Source organism: Schizosaccharomyces osmophilus, chromosome 3, assembly GCF_027921745.1.
Source record: "Schizosaccharomyces osmophilus chromosome 3, complete sequence".
Classification (NCBI taxonomy): domain Eukaryota; kingdom Fungi; phylum Ascomycota; class Schizosaccharomycetes; order Schizosaccharomycetales; family Schizosaccharomycetaceae; genus Schizosaccharomyces; species Schizosaccharomyces osmophilus.
The window spans coordinates 381,409-400,670 of NC_079240.1; the positions used below are offsets into that span (position 1 = coordinate 381,409).

Below are 19,262 nucleotides of genomic sequence, written 5' to 3' on the forward strand. Positions count from 1 at the left end.
AAATGCCTGGAAAAATTTCGCATGTTTTGTTTTTTCTCTAAAGCAAGCAACAAGACAAAGGATATCACGGATTTTTGGGGTAAAAGGGGTTCTTGTTGCATTCTTTTTCTTATTTTCTTCATTTATTTTCATTCGGGTTTATTGGGTTACGTTAAAGGAAAACCTCTTTTTTTTAGCCTTGTTCAACAATACGTGCGTGTACGGTGTGCGTATGATAAACCGTGTTTTCTTTGCTTATTTTGAATTGGAAACGTTTTGTATGTTCTTTTGTCCCTAGTTGTTCTTCATTCCATCTCTGTTCGAGTACACAAGAATTGGTCGCTTTGTACCAGACTTCATCTGTAGAATTTCAACTTATTTTTTTTGGTTACATTTTAAGAATTTTATATCGGGTTTCTTTTTTGGGTTTTGTTTATACCGGACTGTATCGGCTGGTCTGTTGTGTTTTCAATATTGGTATTTTAAATTTGCATCTGTTTCGCTTTATAATATGTCGTTGGCAATGCTGAATGGCTCAGTGAATCTTGCTGTAAAGCATTCCCTTGACGATCTCTTGGGTAACCCAGTTCGCTTTCGTGCCGCTTCTGTCAGTACTAGCTCTACACCTGAAGGGCCCTATGTTCCTTTGAATGCACCCAAGAACGAAAAGGCGGGTGATTTTCCAGGATCTAAAGATTCTGAAAAGAATTCATCATCCAACAAGCCCTTGTCCGTCAGCGTTCCTTCCGCTGAGCGTAAAAAACCTTCTGGTACCCGTGGCGAAGGTGCGGACGATTTTGTTGACGAAGACCCGTCTTTCATTCCCCCTGCTCGCATTCTATATCCTGAGGAAAAGATTGCTTTGAACTGGCAATCAGTTCTCCAAAATGCACCAGGTCTTGTCAACCTCGGCAACACTTGCTTTATGAATTCCGTTTTACAAATGATGACCCATACCCCTCCTTTGGCACAATATTTACTTTCTGCTCAGCATTCCATGGCCTGTCGATTAAATTCTTGTGTCTTGTGTAAAATGGAACAGCAAGTTGCTCGTGCCTTTCCTAACAAAGGTGCCAAGCGCGCTTCTGCATTCAAACCATCAGGTATTCAGGGCATGCTGAAAGTAATAGCAAGCCATTTTCGCCCTTACCGCCAAGAAGACGCACACGAATTTATGCGTTGTTTAGTAGATGCTTGGCAAAAGTCTTGTCTTCAAAATTACAAGAATTTAGATCATCCTAGTCGAGAAACTTCCGTCGTCCACCGTATCTTTGGTGGATACCTTCGCCAGCAAATCCTTTGTTCTGTTTGTAAGAAGCCTTCCAATACTTATCAGGCATTGCTCGATCTGTCTATAGAAGCAAAAGATGCATCGATGCTGGATTGCTTAAAACAATTCGTCCAAGCTGAAAAATTAATCAAGCAAAATCGCTATCGCTGTAGCAACTGCAAGAAGTTAGTGGATGCAACAAAAACCATGACTGTTTATCGCGCTCCTAATATTCTTACCATTCATTTTAAGCGTTTTACCTTCAACGGCTATAATGCTACCAAAATCGGTAAGCATATTTCCTATCCTGAGCGATTCGATCTTGCCCCTTATATGTCAGATCCTTCTCGCTCTTGTCGGTACGAACTGATTGGCGTCTTAGTCCACGCAGGTGGAAGCACTCGAAGTGGCCATTACTATTCTTTCTGCAAAAGTAGTAATGGTATGTGGCTCAAGTTTGACGATGAGTTTGTCTCAAATTCTAGCATCGATCGGGTATTGAATCAACAGGCCTATATTTTGCAATACAGACGTATTACGGAATCTTCTTCCGGTAAGAGAAAAACTGGTGATGCAGGCATCTCTGCACAATCCAACAATCAGAAAAAGAAAAAGAAAAAGAGTGTGTCTTTTTAAATTAACAAGGGCCATTTAATTCTTTCTTTCATTCGTTAATTCATATTTAATTTCCTTTGTTTCTTAATATGTTACGTCGTTTTGTCTGTCTTCAACAGCTAAACACTTAGCAAACTTTGCATTTTTGGCAATGTAATCTTTCTTTCATATAACTTTTAGCATCATGAACAATTCTTTCAACCTTTACGGTTTAGCAGCATCCTAGTATAAAGGAATTCATATGTAATTTACCTTACCTTCAATGATGTATTCTGATGCAGCAACTGCTGGTTTTGCGAACCAATTCCTATAAACTCAATAATCGCTATAAAAAGTTAAGTTGGCACATTTCATATGTAACTTTGTCTATTCTTTGCTATTGCCTTTAATACCATCAATTGAGTCACTTGGCACAGCGAAGAGCATCTGCAAACCAGCGACATAACCATCCAGTTTCTCGATATCTTATTCAAAAGCCGTTTTAGCAAGTGAGGCAAATATATGTTTAGTGATTGTAAGTATTATAAATAAGTTTACAAACTAATAAATAGATGCTTCACGTTTTCTTGCACAATCTAGATTTTCTTCAGCCGGTCAACAACATTCTGGCTTTAGAACATCGAATTCACAGCTAGACGTAACCGGGCCTTCGCTACCAAGGTCAATTGAGAATGATCATGATTTCTTAAGGACTAATGAAGCCTCTTCTGCTGGAACGAGTGGATTACATTCTCTCTTAAACTCAGAATCAATAAATTGGCAATTGAGAGAAGAGGAGCAGTCCGATAGGTCCGAGATTCTTTCAAATAGTGATTCAAGAGACAAAAGGTTCATGTACATGTCAAATGGTGTTGTGGAGTCGTCTGCACAACCAGAAAGTGAGTCGAATTTGTCCCCCAGTGGGAGCGACGAATTTATGGAATTGCCAAATGAGCGATTTATGAAAACTGAGAGAAAAATACCAGATAAAAAATGGGGCATCTTATTTGGCTGTCTTTGCCTTGCTATGTTCACCTATAGTATCCTTACTATATGGCGAACGAATCCTGATTCTCCTCCACTGACATCTGCATATGCCACTATTCAAAGAGCCTTTCCGCTCTTTCAAAAGGATGCCGCTGTTTGTATGTTCCTTGCTGTAGCATGGCTCTTTTTCTTAGTCGCAGTCCCCCAGTTCCTTGTTTTTCTTTTAGCCGCTGCACCTATTTCCATGTTTGCTTTTTCTATTTATTTATTTAACGCTTCAAGAATTCACTTGGAGAATTCCGTTCAGTCTAGTGTTATGCGAGTGACCGCTGTAATTCTTCTTTTATTCACTACAATTTGTTCGACCTATATTTGGCGACATTGGAGTCGATTTGAAACTTCTTTTAATATCGTTAAACTCGCATGCCGTGTGATTTCAGACATTCCCCAAATCGTGTTGGTATTCATAAGCTTCTTAGTTTCCTTTTACATTTTGATTTTTATATGGGTCCGTTTGTTTGCTCGGCTGTTTTTGCGTGGATCTTCATTCGTAGGTTCAGTTTGGGTTTTACCAAAAAGTTCGTGGATATTAGCTTCATTTTATGCTTTCCATTTTCTTTGGCTTTGTGTGTTTCTGAACTCACTACAGTGGTAAGTGCAAAAAAGATATTTAGATATACTAACGTATTTACAAAGTGCTATTTTATCATCGATCGTCTCACAATGGTTTTTCTATCGAAATACGAGAATGACCGCAACCAAAACCAATTTGGTTTCTCATTTTTTTTCCGATGTCCTTTCTAATCATTACGGATTGTGCTCACTTTCTTCCTTGTTAACCATTACCACTAAAATCCCCCTTCATTTTCTTCCGAGATGGTTGCGGCACACTTTTCATCTGGTATACTATATGTTTACTTCCATTTCGGCTTCTTACGTGGCTTCTCCTCTTGCACTTGCATATGCATCAATATATTCAATTCCGTATATGAATGCATCGAAAGCGCTTAGTCAAATTGAGCAGTTAAATCGGGTAAATTTACGTCGGCACTGCTATTACCTTTCGAAATACACGCTGCTTGTTGCTCGCACTGTGCTGGCCGTTGGAGTTGGTATTACAGCGTGGAATTTTTCAATCCACTCGAATGGAATTTTTTACGGATACCTGGTGGGACTTCTTGGTGGATTCTTAGCATGGCTATTTATAGGAGTGATTGAAGGAGGTCTGAGTATGCTGTATGTTTTAGTAGTTTCCTTTATTGTTTGCTTACTGACTATCGACCAGGGTTGATGCCTTGTTAATATGTTCTATTATTGACATTTCCAGTTGTCAAGGCGACCCGAATGGTTCCCACTGTTACGAAGCTTGGCAGCTTTTCGAATCCAACGGATTGTAATTCTAATTTGACGGCTTTTTTATTTCTTTTTTTTCAGTTCAATCGTGATTCAATTGCTTCTTTTTTTTACCGACAATGTTTAGATTCGTTTCTCATGGCCCGTTGAAGAAATACTTTAGTCACTTATTTCCATAGCCCTAATTGGAGAGTATATCTTTAACTCTTCTTTTTAAGTAATGTATTATTGAAATGATCATCTATATAGTTCATGTTTTATCCATGCTTTTGTATTTTTCGATGAATTCTGTAAGGTTACAAGCCATTAAATGACTAAAACATTCATAACCTGTACATCTGCAAAATATATTTTGAGAAAAACTATTCTAAAGTCATTAAAAAGTACCAGGCGGACAGTCAAACCACGTTTCGGGAATCATAAAATTTTATCACCAACTTTAAAGATGAACAACGTCTAACAATGGAATTACAGCTTCTGCTCAGCATGTGCAGCTGCAGATTCTTCTTGTTGCAGAAGTGGTTTGATCTCTTGTTGTTCAACGGTTTTGCTTGCAGCAAGGGAATCCAAAAGATCATGTAGAGCAATGACGGCACGAACGATGCTAGAAATATAAATACTCATTAACTGATCATTGGAGTTAATATTAAAAGCACGTTGAGCCTCCGTTTGCAAAACTTGTTCAGAGGATACGGGTCCGGAGAAAACGTTGGGTAAAAGGTTAAACACGCCCTGAAGTTCAGCCAAGATTGCATGGTTAAGTGGAAGTTGACCGCCCACAACCTTTCGAAGATAGTCGGCAATTTCGGTTAAGCGCTGACCAAGGCCTTGCAGAGATTGAGCTTGCTGAGTGACACGAGTAGCAAGAGTACCGACAGAAACATCTCTAGTATCACGTAAAAGATGCTCAACACCAATTTCTTCGGCCTCCTCGGCTTCAATGCTAGAAGGAAGGTGAACAAAAGTTCTACTAGATTTTGAGCCATCATCCTTGATTTCATCAATAGCAAAATAAGCGTTGGTTGGCAATCCAACAGATTTGGGCTTGACATCAATAATCACAAGCACAGGATTGGGAATGTACTTCTTAAGTAAATTATTGATTTCCAAATCAGATGGACGTAATTGAGGACCGGTATGGTACCAACCGATAAGTTTTTCGTTAGCGTTAATCTTTTTAAACATTTCGTTCATCGATTCCATAAAATTGTGATCCAAAAACCATACAGAAGAGTTCTTTTCATCTTCCTCAAATGGGATCGCATAACTGTTGGCAACATTGACAACTGTACCATTGTTTTGTCCTAAGAGAATGCCAACAACTCTACGTTTCGTTCCTTGTGCTGAACGAATATAAGAGTCCACTGCAGAAAGCAAGACCAATGGGTGAACAATCTATATTCAAGGGTTACTAAAACATCTTCATTTCCCTGTACTTACAACATGTTGAGGAACAACCGTAGTTCCTTCGGAAATCACTGAAGGAGAAGGTGGCATTGTCCTTACTGTTACTATGAATTCTTGGTTTATACTTTTTCAAAGGTGTTGGTAAACGAAGAGTTTTTCGTAAACTGCTGTTTCTCTACATAAAAGGAACAGTGCCATTTTACGTATTCGAACATAATGGTACGTATTGCTCCGTAGTGTGATCCATTTCGAACGCAATGTAACGAGTCGATAATTTGTCAAAAAGCATACATAAACGAAAAGTGGGTTTATTTTCCTCTCCCAAGGCATATCCTTAATTCTGATGAAATTGGTTTTATTCCTCTAAACCGGTTCGAAAATAAAAGTGATTTACAGTAAATGGTTCTTAAACTTTTTCAAAGCTGCTGAAACTGTTCAATTTAATGGAATATTGAGAAAATGTTCCGTTGACGCGTAAACGCGACGAAAAGTATCGCTTCACGTCGGGATCATTTTTCCCTTCCTATTCTGCTTAAACTAATTTCTTTTCTTCCTCAAACTTTTACATTATCCACAAATACATAAACATAAAACAAAACACGCGTGCTGTTACTTGCATAAATATTACGAAGTAACATAATGGAAAACAACTTTAGCAAGCACAAGGCGCGAATGTGTACTGGCAATAGAAGTTCAAGACGAGTTTCTCTGAAATTTTTTTCTATTCAATTGTTATTGTTATTCTTATTTGAAAATATTTTTGCATCGTTCTGGCGTTCTTCAAAAATAAAGGACTGAATTCATTCTGATTTAAGGGAATACAAAATGAAACCATAGTGTTTGAGGCACTTCGCAATCATTTTGTACTTCTTTTTTTTTTTATTTTTTTTAAAACTTATCTAATTTTTAGATGAATTGTTAAGTCGGCTACTTTGATTATCTTTGGCTCAAATCAAAAAAAAAGAAAAATTTATTAAGCGATCAGCGTTATCTCCCTTATTTCCAACACCCTTTTTATATACATATAGGCTTTTTTGTACTTCTTTTCTGTCTTACAACATTAGCACAATTGCTGCATCTTTTGTTTTACATATTTCAATAAAAAATGGCACCCGTTCAAGGAAATAAGTCAGAATCTCAAATTGCTCGTGTAACCGGCGCTGCTTCAGCTGGTATTCTCGAGCTCTCTCTTTTTCATCCTGTTGACACTATCTCTAAGCGTTTGATGTCTAATCATGGACGCATTACTTCCATGAATCAACTGAATACTGTCCTTTTCAAGGATGCCGCTAATGCTCCTTTGTTGAAGAAGCTTGGATCTCTTTTCCCGGGTTTGGGCTACGCCGCTTGCTACAAAGTCGTCCAACGTATCTACAAGTACAGCGGCCAACCTATTGTAAAAGATTTTTTGGCTACCAACTATGGCAACAAGTTTGATCAAACTTTTGGAAAAGGTTCCGGAAAAGCCATCATGCACGCTACAGCCGGTAGTCTTGTAGGTGTTGGTGAAATTTTCCTTCTTCCTTTGGATGTGTTGAAGATTAAGCGCCAAACCAACCCTGAAGCTTTCAAGGGACGTGGTGTTTTCCGAATTTTGGCTGATGAAAAATTCGCTTTGTACCGTGGATGGGGTTGGACTGCGGCTCGTAATGCTCCCGGTTCTTTCGCTCTTTTTGGTGGTAATGCTTTCGCTAAGGAATATATCTTCAAGTTGAAGGACTATTCTCATGCTACCTTCGTCCAAAACTTCTTCACTTCAATTGCTGGTGCTTCGGCCAGTTTGATTGTTTCCGCTCCCTTGGATGTCATCAAGACCCGTATTCAAAACAAGAGCTTCGACAACCCTGCTTCCGGTTTTACAATTTTGAAGAACATGGCCAAGTACGAAGGCTTTACTTCTTTCTTCAAGGGTCTTACTCCCAAACTTTTAACCACCGGACCAAAACTGGTTTTTTCATTTACCATGGCTCAAACTTTAATTCCTTTCTTTGACAAGGCTTTCAAGTAAGCTGACAAAGTGTCAAAGGAATAATCGACGTGTTTGTTTTTCTTTTCATTTTAAAAAAAAACCTCTTACCCCTTCCGTCCCTTCCTTTCAAACTGTACGTTTCTTGACTTTCTTTGCGCTTTTTTTTTTTTAAAAAATAAAAGTTCTTTTTTCAGGAAATATTTAGAAGTTTCAATTTTTGAAGAATTTCATTGATAATATGCTTTACTACTTTAATAGATGGGGCTTGCAATTTTTTTTGGCAATCTAAAATTTACTTTATATTTTTGTTTTGCTACTTTTGTTTTTGGAGGATTCATGTTTGTTTATTATAGTTTACTATCGTCATCGCTAGTAAACAGACTATTTGTTTACTTTTTCCAGCGTTTGCTTTCTGTAAAAAACACAACATATTTTCCTTTCCAATTCCTTTCCCGTTTTAACATTTACCCAGAAATCTTTGTTTCTATTGTAGATTGATAATAACTATGCAAACCATTGAACTTGGAACGCCTTCAGCTTCTAACACCCCTTCTGTTTCCAGCAAAACAAATCCATCAAAATTAACCACAAGTTTCGATGGCAATAAAATCGACGAACAGGATCCTTACTTTACGGTTACTAGAAAACTGCATGCACTAGCTGATATCGTTGGTGCTCAACAAAAGGAGATTGAAAACCAAAAGAAGGAAATTCATTCAAAAACGAAATGTGTTGAAGAACTTAAGCTTCTTTTAGCAAATACGAGACCTCCTATCGATGCAGGACTTGCTTTGAACAATTATGCTTCTGGAAGCCCTTCTTTGGCAACACCATCTGTACCTTCAGCTACTGCTTCCGACAATGGGCTACAGGCGCCAAAGTTAATGCATCCTAGTTCTGGTGGTATGGGTAGTCTCTACTCATATCCCAACGGAGCTTCATCAGCTTTGAGTGATGTTTCTGGCTCCCTCAACTTCCCTCGAAAGCCTGAATTATCAAGCCGAAAGTCAACTTCCTCTACCTCATTTTCACTTCCTAAAGGACTGAGTAATGAAAACTACTCATCTGCTTCATCGACATCTGATATTCTTGAGTCATCTAAAGCTATAGACAGGAAAACTAAACTAACAAACACCCCTTGGGATTTATGTAATAACAATCATTCTGATCTTTCTTTGGCCAATTTACAACTAGATGGAACTAAACCAACCATTGCCAACAATCCTTTATCAAACTCATCCAAGCATGGTATTCAAAAATCTGTATTCTCAGCCAGTACGGATGCATCTAGTACTGACCAAACTGCATACGTGCGTGATTTATGGCCTAATGAAACAAATGCAAGCATGGCCTCTGCAACCTTAGGATCAAACCTAGTATCCGCCTTGAAAGCTCCTTCATTGAACTCTTCAAGAAGCTCTTCTTATACGAAAGGACCCACCGGTTCAAATGTACCATCAATCTGGGATCCTTCTAACAATGTTTCGTTGCCAACTATAAACGATTCTGCAAATCCTCGCGAAAATGCCATCCGTTACCGAAAGCTCTCCGAGAGGAACGCCGTTTACGATTGGAATATAATTGTTAACAAAATTATATTAAGCAATGATCAGCAATCCTCTATATTCCTTCAACAAAAGCTGAAGATGGCATCTCCTGAGATTAAACAAGCTATCATTGATTGCATATTAGTCCAGGCCTGTCCATTGATGCTCAACCGATTTGGCAATTTTTTGATTCAACGTTGCTTTGAACATGGAACCCCTCATCAAGTTCGAGTTATTGGATCTACCATCATGGGGAATATGTACAAATTGGCTACCGATCCTTTCGGATGCCATGTCGTACAGAAAGCATTTGACAATATCGACGAAGATATCAAGTATTCCATGATGGAGGAGTTATTTCTTACGATTAATGAGACGATAATGCATCATTATGCTTGTCATGTTTGGCAAAAGCTCTTTGAAACGCGTTGGTACAAGTATCCCGTGAATGTTATGGACCGAGTTAATATAGCTTTGAAAGGAAAATGGCATGAGGTGGCATTAGGAGAAAATGGAAGTTTGGTTGTTCAAAACATGTTTGAAAATTGCGTTGAGAACGATAAACAAGACTGCATTGAGGAAGTTATCCTCCACCTGGACCTAATTGTACGTGGCCAATGGGGTAACTGGGTAATTCAACACATGGTTGAGAATTCTCAAGGCGATGCTTTACGACGCGTGGTGGGTGGCTTGCTTCTACGAGCTACAGAATATAGTGTGGATCAATATGCCTCCAAGGTCATGGAAAAAGCAATCAAGTTTGGCCCAAGGGACTTTATTTCTCTATATCTAAAACAAATTACGAATGCTAGAATGGATCGAACAAGACAGCCATTGATTGACATTGCATCGGACCAATATGGTAACTATTTAATCCAACAGATAATTCAGCTTGCTCAGCCCAGTGATCGCTCGACTGTGATCACGCATATAAAAAAGCATATGGTGTCTCTTCGCGGAAGCAAATATGGCCAAAAGGTCGCATTCCTTGCCGAGAAATGGAAAACCCAGAACCCGCAGTTTCTTTCGAACGCTGGTTTTGATTGAGCTCCTCATCTCTGAAATGTAATATCCATACATATAGTTTCTAAATTCTTCTTACTTTTTACCATATAAGTCGACTAAATTATGACTTTTTATTGTAGTATAAATTTTATTGTTACAGGAATATTTTTATTTGATAAATAAGAGAATATAAAACAAACCGTTCCTGCATTTTGCCTAGATGGGATAAAAATAAAAAGAAAGAAACATGCGTTCATGAATTCATTATTTAATTTCCGGAGCATTGGCAGCCAAAACATTCATGTAATTGTTCATGGGCAAATATATCGCAATCGATACAAAAATGCAGTTTACAAGAAGGACATTCAAAACGCATGGAAGATGCGGTCTGCTCCTGGTCAGACGCTTCTGAAGCTTTGGGAAAAGGAACTTGACAAGCAAAACAATGTGACGAAGTAGGTTTTGCAGACCAAGGTAAGTCTATCCAGTTTTTTAAAGGAAATAAATGATGATAGGACCTAGCGAGATGGGTGGATAGAATCAAGACTAGTTTACAACTGGGACATTCTATGGGCAAAGTGCAAACCTTTGCTTTACAACGAGGACAATGGAAGCCACCACGAGAGGGTAATGAATGACAAGTACATAAACTTGGAGATTGCTCAACTACTTTTGAAGGAAACCCCATCATTACTAGGGAGGAGTCAGCGGTTTTTGAAGAATCCGTTGCTGGGGGAATTGTGCTCTCCAAAAGCAGTTCACGAAAGTGTTGTTCACTTAAAACCACACCATATGCATTTGTAGAAGAGCTATTAGTTCGGTCACATATTTCACGGCAGATAGCAACCTCAGCAGCAAGACCAACAATCCGAACCCGGATTTGGTCGGAAACAAGAGCATCAATTGTTCGAAAGATATCACCAGGATCAGAAGAAAAGATAGAACCAAAGATAATTAACACCTCTCTTGTCCCATGAGAAGCAATGTGGGATAAAGACGCTCTGGCCATTTCCAAAGCATTTTGAAGAGAAAAATTTCCACTATAATCGCGAAGCGACTTTAATTTTTGGATGTGGGATTGCGGATTTCCATGCAAATCGGAAACACGTTGAGCGATACCATCTTTTACGCCAATAATTGACAGCTGAGAAATGGGATTCTGTTCGAAATATTCCATGACAAACTCAACTGCATATTTAATTTGTAATTCAAATCGTTTATGATGGAAATCTCGCTCTTCCATTGCAGAGCTTAGATCTAAAACCAAAACCATGTGACGAATGATTCCTCTTCGCAAAGGTGTTGTGTCACGAAGCAATCTGATGCGAAATTGTTAGTGATTATTTCTTTCTATAGACGTACCTTTTTCTTTTTCCAGCATTTATCAATCCTGCAATGACTCCAATTAAACTTCCTTCAGCATCTTCTTGAACGATATCCCATGAACGCTGATATTCTCCTTCCCAAGTATATCCTTCATTATCATCGTGTTTGCGTCCTTTATTGCTCACTCTTCCGTTTTGCTGTTCATCTTCGCTTTCAGACTTGTCAGAATCATAATTTTTATCCGCTTTACTCATCGAGAAACCTTGATATAAGCATGAACTTTTCGTTACAGCCAGAAGCGTTTCCAATCCAATGGAATTGTAAAAATAAAAGCTCTAGTGGTTCGCTTTCAAATTTTTAAAAATTTTTTTATTTGGAATCGAAATCAATTAGGGAAAAAAGGGACCGACGCAAAGACTCCGTCTTTTTACAGATTTAAGGTTACCTGTTTCGTATAATGAATTCCTTTTTTCTTCTGGTCCTGCCAGAGGTTTTGAACAAACAGCCTACATCTTTAACTAGCGTTTGAGACATGAACTAGATCGTATAACGCATTGCAGCAAACGCTATTAACTTATGCAGCGAAACAAAATATAATTATTACATGAATTTAAAAAATCCTTCATTCGTTTAGTATTTATTCTTAATTAACGAAAAGCAATTTAAAGGAAAATGAATCATCAAAGCACTTGTTTCTACGGCTATCACTTTACTATGTGCATATATTGTATTTCTTTAAACAAAATTCCCATTGAATATTATCCCTAAAATAAACGCCAATTTCCCCTTATATATATATTTGCACTTCAATCACTGTCCGAATCCAAATTAATACTAGGTAAAGATTCATTGTCTTCATCGGCACGGTCATCGCCTTTGGAAACATTATTCTCAGAAGGACTTGTTATTTCATCGTCCTTTAACCCAGTACTTCCTTGGTCAACACTGTTAAAACGATATAAAGATGCTGAACTACCTCTATTTCCCAGGCTCTCTTTTTCAGCAAGATCTTGTTTCTGAGACGCATGTTCGATCGTGGTTACTTCTTCATGTATCACAGGTTCTTCTCCATCCGTGTCAACTGAAGCGTTAATTGATAAATCAATTTCATCATCATCATCATCGGTCGTAGTTGTAGTTGTAGTGTGCTTAGTGTCTCCAACTGCCGTTTCAGTATCCTCTTCATTTTGCTCGGTTCTCGAAAAAGAGACGGTCTCTTCTGTGCTTTGATTAGATTCATACGCATTCTGTTTGTTTTCAATTCCGTCTTGACCTTGTTTTAATTCATCCGACTCGTTTGTAATCCTGTCAGATGCTAGGTAGGTCCCGTTGTCTTGAGAAGTAGACAACTTGCTATGCTCCAAATGAGCTTTAACCTCGGAATCGTCATGTCTGGCTTCCTTGTTTCCACCAAGAGTGTTGGTGGAAAATCCAGATAACCCTAGTGGCTGTAACACTGGAGAGTTTCGGGATATAGCGGATATAGGCTCAAATCGGGACTCAAAAGCACTTTCTTCTTCATATACTGGAAGTCGTTTCTGAAGAGGTGGAAACCTGGGGTGCAATAATACCTCAAAAGTTTTCAAATATTGCCCTGCATGGGAAGAAACAACCGGTGACGCATGCATTATTCCTAGGGGTCCTGTTAGGACATGTAAAGCATGTGGTAAAATGATAGCTTGGCAGTCCCCAGGTGCCAAAATAGATGCAATTAACAAATCATGTAAATGAGTGAGGGCATCTGGTGTTGGTTTCGCAAGGACAAGCTGGAGAATAGTACGATCGATTTTAGTCCTAAGCATTCTGGGTAGACTGATGCTATTCTTTAAAACAGAACTCAAAAAGGAAAAGCAATGAGTAAGACATCTATCATCCATAGAAAATCCGGAAGAAACAGATGAAATTAAGGAGTCGCCTGTCTGGCTTCCGGCTAAAGTTCTGCGTTTCTTGGTAGCACGCATCTGATCTGGACCACTCTCAACAGCTTCACCAGAAGCCCGGTTTTGTGATTCGGTAATCCTTTCTAATGCCAAAGCTACGACATTTTCATACTTTGGAAGAGGAATATCAGCATGCATCTTCTCCAGAAAGTCAGAAATGAGTTGAAGCGACGTGCAAAAGACACCATCATGAGTAGCCTCCGAAAGAAGACAATCATTAACATAATCTAGCATGGACGACAAGACCAGCATAAGGGAGCTAGGACAAACAGCAAGTAATTTTCGACTCAATTCATTCGCGAGCGTGTGCAAATGCGGTAAAACCATGAATAGCAATGCCTGGATGGAACTTTCAATTGTAGATTTCACTGATGAAGATAGCTGGACAGCGTATATACGTCGTATTAAGTCTAATAAATGGCTTACTGGCATAGATACCGACTTTTCAGTTTTAGTAGACAAAAAAGACATGAGTACCAAATGCAGATTTCTACATCTTTGTAGAGCCATCTGATAGCATTCCTCATAATGACCTTTGATCTTTGGAAAACTTAATTCCTCATCTCTTGCGGCATCCGCATACGTTTGTTCCTCTATGACTAAATTAAAAAGGAAATTCAAAGCGACGTGATATTCTTGTATCGTATTTATAAAGTCCTTTTTCCAGTTGTCTGAAAGATTCCCTTTTCCTTGGCATCGATACAGAGATGCATACAGAACAGCAGCCTTCTTTTTCAGAGGTGAATCAATAATTTCGTTCTCTTCCAACACTTGAATACAAAGTTTTTTTATAGAAGAGCTTATAGGACGAAAAGTAGGAGCGTGATGAAGTAAAATTTGATATAGACATACAAAAATAGTTTCCAAACATTTTCCAGTTTCGCCTACTCGAAGACAAGCAGTTATAAATGAGGACAAGTTAGGAGTTACAAGCTCTCGAGTGATTCCTGGTTTGCCTGAAGAAGAAATGAAAATCTTAGAGACAGTACTGATTGCACTTTCTAAAGTTCTTGGAAGTTCAGGTCGATTTAACAATTGAATCAGTAACTTGACCCATGTAACGCCATGCTCAATGAGACATTCATAACTCTGAGAGATGGTGCAATCTATTAGAATAATAGCAGACCAGCGAAGTCGAAAGTCTTTGTGATGCAACATGCGAGTAAGACTAGTGCACCAGTTTTTACGAACTATAAGACCATGTTCACTCAATCCAAGATTTTTAATACATTTTTGCTTCAAAAGAATGTCCGCTATGACCGGGATTTGTAATGGTAAAGTTTTTTCGTTTGGAAAACTGGTTGACAACCAAGATTTTACCAAAGAAAGCGATCCTCCCTCCAAAAGATCTGTCATTGAATTTTGCATAAAACCCTTCTAATGATAAATGTATACACTAACTTTCCACTCTTTCCTTAAGTCGTTTTTAAACTTTGAAAAATTAGGAGGTGGTAAGTGTAGAGGCTTACATAAATAATAGTGTAGCAATGAGTATTTCACGCATGTAAGAATAAACGTTCATGAAGTTCTTAAAACGATGGATAATACTAGATGAAAGATAATTAAAATTTTTTCCTAGTAGTAAAGCAAATGGTATTTAATGAAAAGCCACTTTGTATGCACGTTTAAAAACTTTTAGTAACCGATTTTTATTTTGGTTCTTTCTCTTTCTTATTAATTACTGTTCTAGGAAAAGAAGGGCAGGGCAACACACAAGTTTTTAAAAGAATGACTCTTTACAAATCAAGAGGAGGTATTTTGAGGGTAAATAATATATGAAACACGACGCCAAAAGTCAGCATATTTCCTTCCACATAATAACGATGGACCTTTTTATATATGTATACATAGACATGGGGAAGTTTGCCAGTCATAAGCCAAACATAAGATGAGCAACGTTACAGTCCATTTTCATAGACATTTTGCATGAAAAAAGAGACTTTCGATAACGAAGCTTTTAATATTGCAATCAAATTTCTGAATTGCCTTTTACAGTTTTCCAGAAAGCTTCACGTTCGGTCATGAGATCTTGCAACCAACCTTTCACCTGAGAATGCTTAATCAACTGACTAGCCCAAGAAAATTGGCTAAGATCCTTTGTTCCCTGATATTTTTTTTCATACTCAAACATCTGAGCAAGCATTTCAAACTTGTCGATATCCTTAACGAACTTGGCTTCGGATGTCGAAGCATGTTCATACTCCAAAAATAACTCTCGTATTTCTTCAGCATTCATTGCCAAGTTTGATGGCAATATTTCTTTGGTAATTTTATTCATAGCTTCCATTTCCAGGCGATGCTTCTCTTCCTTGGAAACATTTTCATGGGGGGTAATATCTCCAACAATAGACTCAGCAAGATCATGCACAATGGCGATCTTAACACAACGGTCTTTGTTGATTGCTGGGTCATTGCAAAGCAATGTTAGGATGCCCATACGGTGCATGTGGTCAGCAATGGACTCAGGAGCCTCAATACCATGGTATAGCCAGCCTGTTCTTGGGGTAGACTTTAATTTAGAAATTGTTTCCAAAAAAGGAAGGATCGATTGGGAAACACTCATTTCTATATATGACAAGCCGGTAACGAAAAAATTTCCTACAAAGTCAAAAAAGTAAATAAACGGCCTAAAAACCTTTGGTTTTAAAGAACAAAACAAAAAATGAGAAAATACTAGAGAAAAACAAAGATGAATTTAGACACCCTTTCCGAAAATTTTGGACCCCGAACGCGTATACCGCAGAAGTGGTGTTGGTTGCTCTTGGTAGAATGGCATTCATCAAATTTGTGTTCATGGTGAAATGAATTTATAGAGGCCCCAGATCATTTTTTCAATCTATTGTTTTAGAAAGAATAGTTTCAATGAACTACCACTTAATAGCTTGAGGATATTTTCTCAGCCATTAAAATGAATCGCTTCGTTTATTCATCCCTTCAGCTGAGCAAAAAAGATACTTTTAAAAAAATCTGTAACTTTATTCATAAAATGAAAATGATGACTTAGTCACTCAATAGCAAATTGCCTATTTACCATGATGACCTCGAACAGCTTCCTTGAGGCATTCGTCTTGGAATGAAAGCTCTTCAATTATATTTACTCCTGAATTCTTTAACAAATCGACTCCCTCACATTTCACGAACGTATCTGGTTCTCTGGATCCAAGTACAACTGTCGATATGTTTTGACTTATGATTAAATCGGTACAAGATTTTTTCCCTGATAGACGCTTACTACAGGGTTCCATAGTACTGTAAATCATTGTACCTTTCAAGGAAGATCCGTGAGGTTGTTGCGATAAATATTTCATTATAGCGCATTCTTCAGCATGTGTATTGCCTGGTAACTCACGTGAATGTCCTGTTGATACTATTTCACCATGTAGAACAAGAACAGATCCAATACAAAAAGCCGAATCGGTAGGCTCGCATTTCCTGGCTTCTTTTAAAGCAGCATACATCAAAGCTTTGTGGTTGTAGGGTTTCAGCAAGAAAAGCGCCATATTCTCTGGAAAGCCCTCCTGTTCATAATTGAACAGAAAAACCTGATAATATGGCTGTATTTTCAGTAAAAAGTCTGTGAGTGTTTCAGGATCTCTCAACTCTTGACCTACAAGACAAGTAAGGTCAGGAAATAATTGTGCAAAAGAGGCCATCGTAGATACGAGGTGTGTATTTAAATTCGGGTTATATATGCAATCAAACAAGCACAATATGTCTAAAGAAGCATCTTTCCATTCCTTTTCAGAAGGAGGGTTGGTCCAATCCAAATCAGATACCTCCACCATATTAGCTCCATTTTGATCTAAATTTTCACGGAGTTCCTTCAAATAGTCAATCTGATCCGTGGCAATATATTTACCAACTCGAGGGCCCAAAAGGATTCCTCCAATCCCGCTTATACCAGATCCAAGCTCTATAACAGAAACGTCAGAGGAAAGTGTATTTGCAAACCAACTTTGTTTCATCAACCAAGGAATAACGCTAATAGACGTTTTCCAAACTACAGATCCTGTAGATCCCGGGAGTTGGTGCAACGATTGACGATTTTGCTTGATTTGAATCTTGTGCTCGTCAAGCTCTAAGTTCACTCTGTCTAATCTGGAGTCAAACATTCCCAAATCCGCATTCTTCTTCTTATGAACGGCGAATAATACTTGCACATCTTCTTCAACTTCTTCAATCGGGGCATACAAGTTCGAGGGAACCTCCATCCTAGATGAGTTGGGTATACGAAGTATAAAAACTATACGAAATCTAAATTTATAAAGTTATAAGCAAAAAGAAATGTTTCGTTTGAATAACCGATCTTAGTAGGCTTGCACAATTCGTTTGACCCCAAATCCGACTGGTCAAAACGAAATCCTTTTAAAACTAATTAATTGAATCTTCAAGTGAAAGAAGATATAAAGGGTAGTTTGAATGATGCTTGAGGGATTTGAGGGTGGAAGTAGTCAAAATTGTCAAATGTTGCTTCAACTATATGGCCATGTCAGCTCGCAGAACGCACCCACTACACAACCCCAGACTGTGTACGTAAAACCATAGATTACTAAGAAATGAGTCTTTCCAGTAGACTTTCGAGTCTTCAATTGAATGTAAATGATGATATGAAGCCGGCTTATGGCTCATTGAACGCAAATCCAAATGAAAAACCAAGTATGATTCTATGGACGCGATCAGGTGAAAAAGTACTAATAATTGAGCTACATAGATACTTCCGGAATTTTAGGTCCATCCATTTCACAGTCGTCCGGTACAATTGCCGACTTTGGTGCAAATGGTTTGTTTTCTTCCTCTATCCGCAATCCCAATGATTCCCATGCCCTGCACCGAAATAGCAGCCCCGTTGATGTAAATAGTCATAAAAACAAGCTTTTGGGAGTCATTACTGGAAAATCCGGTTCCAATTCACCTTCTTTCACTGATGCCACTGAAACAAAAGATTTGAACCCCTCTGAAAATATGGAATCCTCCAGTCCTGTGGATGAGTCTGAAAAAGCGTATTCTCTTGAATCTCTTCTGCCTATTATTCGTATGGAAGATACCGATTTGTGCATGTTACAACTGGGTTGTGATTTGTCTGCTTTAGGTTTTGATTTGGCACCCGTAGAGTAAGTCTTTTAGTGATATTTCCAGAATTTACGTTCCTAACGTTGTTTTCTAGGGAGGATCGGTTAATATCTACAAATATGTCGTCTCCTTGGGCTGAGCTGAATACCAAGAAGCCAATTTCCGAACCTCCATTCAAGCTTCCTGAATGCTATAAGAGTGTTGCTCCTCCTCCTCAACTCTCAAAAGTCATTCAATTTTCTGACGAAACCCTGTTTTATATCTTTTATACAAAACCTCAAGACATTTTACAAGAGGCCGCTGCTCAAGAACTGTATGTAGCATCGTTATGAAGTATTGTCTAACTCTTTAGTACTAATCGCAACTGGCGTTTCCACAAAGAATTTAGAGTTTGGTTAACACCAGTACCTGGTACGAAACCACTTCAACGCACGCCCCAATTTGAACGTGGCTACTATATGATTTTTGATCCTGTTCATTGGAAGAAAATCAGGAAAGACTTTATGCTTATGTATGCTGCTCTCGAAGATCGTTCTCAAAGTGCTATTCCAACATGAAGAGGAAAGTGTAAGACTTGTATACTTTCGAATTGTACAAAAGGATTAATTTGGGTTTGGTAATCATTATGATGGATGATTAGTTTTAATTTTGCATCCGAAGTATTCATGAAAAAAGTTTTGATGTCCTATACAGAGTAATTAAAATCTCATAACTTCAGCGATACACCAACGGTTTGATTATGTATTCTATATTTTCAATTTTTCTTAGCAGAAACAACGACTCGTTATTTATCTATCTTTATTTTTTGTATAAAA

General features: G+C 38.2%; 10 protein-coding genes across 10 annotated transcripts; 5 read left to right on the top strand and 5 right to left on the bottom strand.

Moving 5' to 3' along the window:
• Window positions 1-490: 490 nt before the first annotated feature.
• Window positions 491-1,885, top strand: ubp16 (ubiquitin C-terminal hydrolase Ubp16; the record flags this gene model as incomplete). Its single annotated transcript, XM_056183016.1, has 1 exon — window positions 491-1,885. One exon carries the CDS (start codon window positions 491-493, stop codon window positions 1,883-1,885), a length of 1,395 nt encoding a protein of 464 aa, XP_056039061.1.
• Window positions 1,886-2,365: 480 nt separating this feature from the next.
• On the top strand, window positions 2,366-4,227 carry ctl1 (choline transporter-like, implicated in autophagy Ctl1; the record flags this gene model as incomplete). Its single annotated transcript, XM_056183873.1, has 4 exons — window positions 2,366-2,378; window positions 2,416-3,481; window positions 3,527-4,066; window positions 4,116-4,227. The coding sequence occupies 4 exons, from the start codon at window positions 2,366-2,368 to the stop codon at window positions 4,225-4,227; spliced, it is 1,731 nt and encodes a 576-aa protein (XP_056039132.1).
• Window positions 4,228-4,651: 424 nt separating this feature from the next.
• rpn8 (19S proteasome regulatory subunit Rpn8) lies at window positions 4,652-5,680 on the bottom strand (the record flags this gene model as incomplete). Its single annotated transcript, XM_056183017.1, has 2 exons — window positions 4,652-5,578; window positions 5,624-5,680. The coding sequence occupies 2 exons, from the start codon at window positions 5,678-5,680 to the stop codon at window positions 4,652-4,654; spliced, it is 984 nt and encodes a 327-aa protein (XP_056039486.1).
• Window positions 5,681-6,695: 1,015 nt separating this feature from the next.
• ggc1 (mitochondrial carrier, guanine nucleotide Ggc1) lies at window positions 6,696-7,598 on the top strand (the record flags this gene model as incomplete). Its single annotated transcript, XM_056183018.1, has 1 exon — window positions 6,696-7,598. The coding sequence occupies one exon, from the start codon at window positions 6,696-6,698 to the stop codon at window positions 7,596-7,598; it is 903 nt and encodes a 300-aa protein (XP_056039487.1).
• A 467-nt stretch (window positions 7,599-8,065) lies between these two features.
• Window positions 8,066-10,153, top strand: mpf2 (meiotic pumilio family RNA-binding protein Mpf2; the record flags this gene model as incomplete). The annotated part of the gene is made up of 1 exon (XM_056183019.1): window positions 8,066-10,153. The coding sequence occupies one exon, from the start codon at window positions 8,066-8,068 to the stop codon at window positions 10,151-10,153; it is 2,088 nt and encodes a 695-aa protein (XP_056038970.1).
• A 226-nt stretch (window positions 10,154-10,379) lies between these two features.
• ssl1 (transcription factor TFIIH complex subunit Ssl1) lies at window positions 10,380-11,691 on the bottom strand (the record flags this gene model as incomplete). Its single annotated transcript, XM_056183020.1, has 2 exons — window positions 10,380-11,430; window positions 11,474-11,691. The coding sequence occupies 2 exons, from the start codon at window positions 11,689-11,691 to the stop codon at window positions 10,380-10,382; spliced, it is 1,269 nt and encodes a 422-aa protein (XP_056039485.1).
• Window positions 11,692-12,243: 552 nt separating this feature from the next.
• On the bottom strand, window positions 12,244-14,745 carry rix1 (Rix1 complex Armadillo-type fold Rix1; the record flags this gene model as incomplete). Its single annotated transcript, XM_056183021.1, has 1 exon — window positions 12,244-14,745. One exon carries the CDS (start codon window positions 14,743-14,745, stop codon window positions 12,244-12,246), a length of 2,502 nt encoding a protein of 833 aa, XP_056039482.1.
• Window positions 14,746-15,346: 601 nt separating this feature from the next.
• On the bottom strand, window positions 15,347-15,940 carry hdd1 (GMP 5'-nucleotidase; the record flags this gene model as incomplete). Its single annotated transcript, XM_056183022.1, has 1 exon — window positions 15,347-15,940. One exon carries the CDS (start codon window positions 15,938-15,940, stop codon window positions 15,347-15,349), a length of 594 nt encoding a protein of 197 aa, XP_056038897.1.
• A 460-nt stretch (window positions 15,941-16,400) lies between these two features.
• Window positions 16,401-17,588, bottom strand: rib2 (CMP deaminase family/ methyltransferase bifunctional enzyme involved in riboflavin biosynthesis and tRNA pseudouridine biosynthesis Rib2; the record flags this gene model as incomplete). Its single annotated transcript, XM_056183023.1, has 1 exon — window positions 16,401-17,588. One exon carries the CDS (start codon window positions 17,586-17,588, stop codon window positions 16,401-16,403), a length of 1,188 nt encoding a protein of 395 aa, XP_056039481.1.
• Window positions 17,589-17,933: 345 nt separating this feature from the next.
• not2 (CCR4-Not complex NOT box subunit 2) lies at window positions 17,934-19,004 on the top strand (the record flags this gene model as incomplete). Its single annotated transcript, XM_056183024.1, has 4 exons — window positions 17,934-18,033; window positions 18,089-18,488; window positions 18,542-18,760; window positions 18,800-19,004. The coding sequence occupies 4 exons, from the start codon at window positions 17,934-17,936 to the stop codon at window positions 19,002-19,004; spliced, it is 924 nt and encodes a 307-aa protein (XP_056038889.1).
• Window positions 19,005-19,262: the final 258 nt, after the last annotated feature.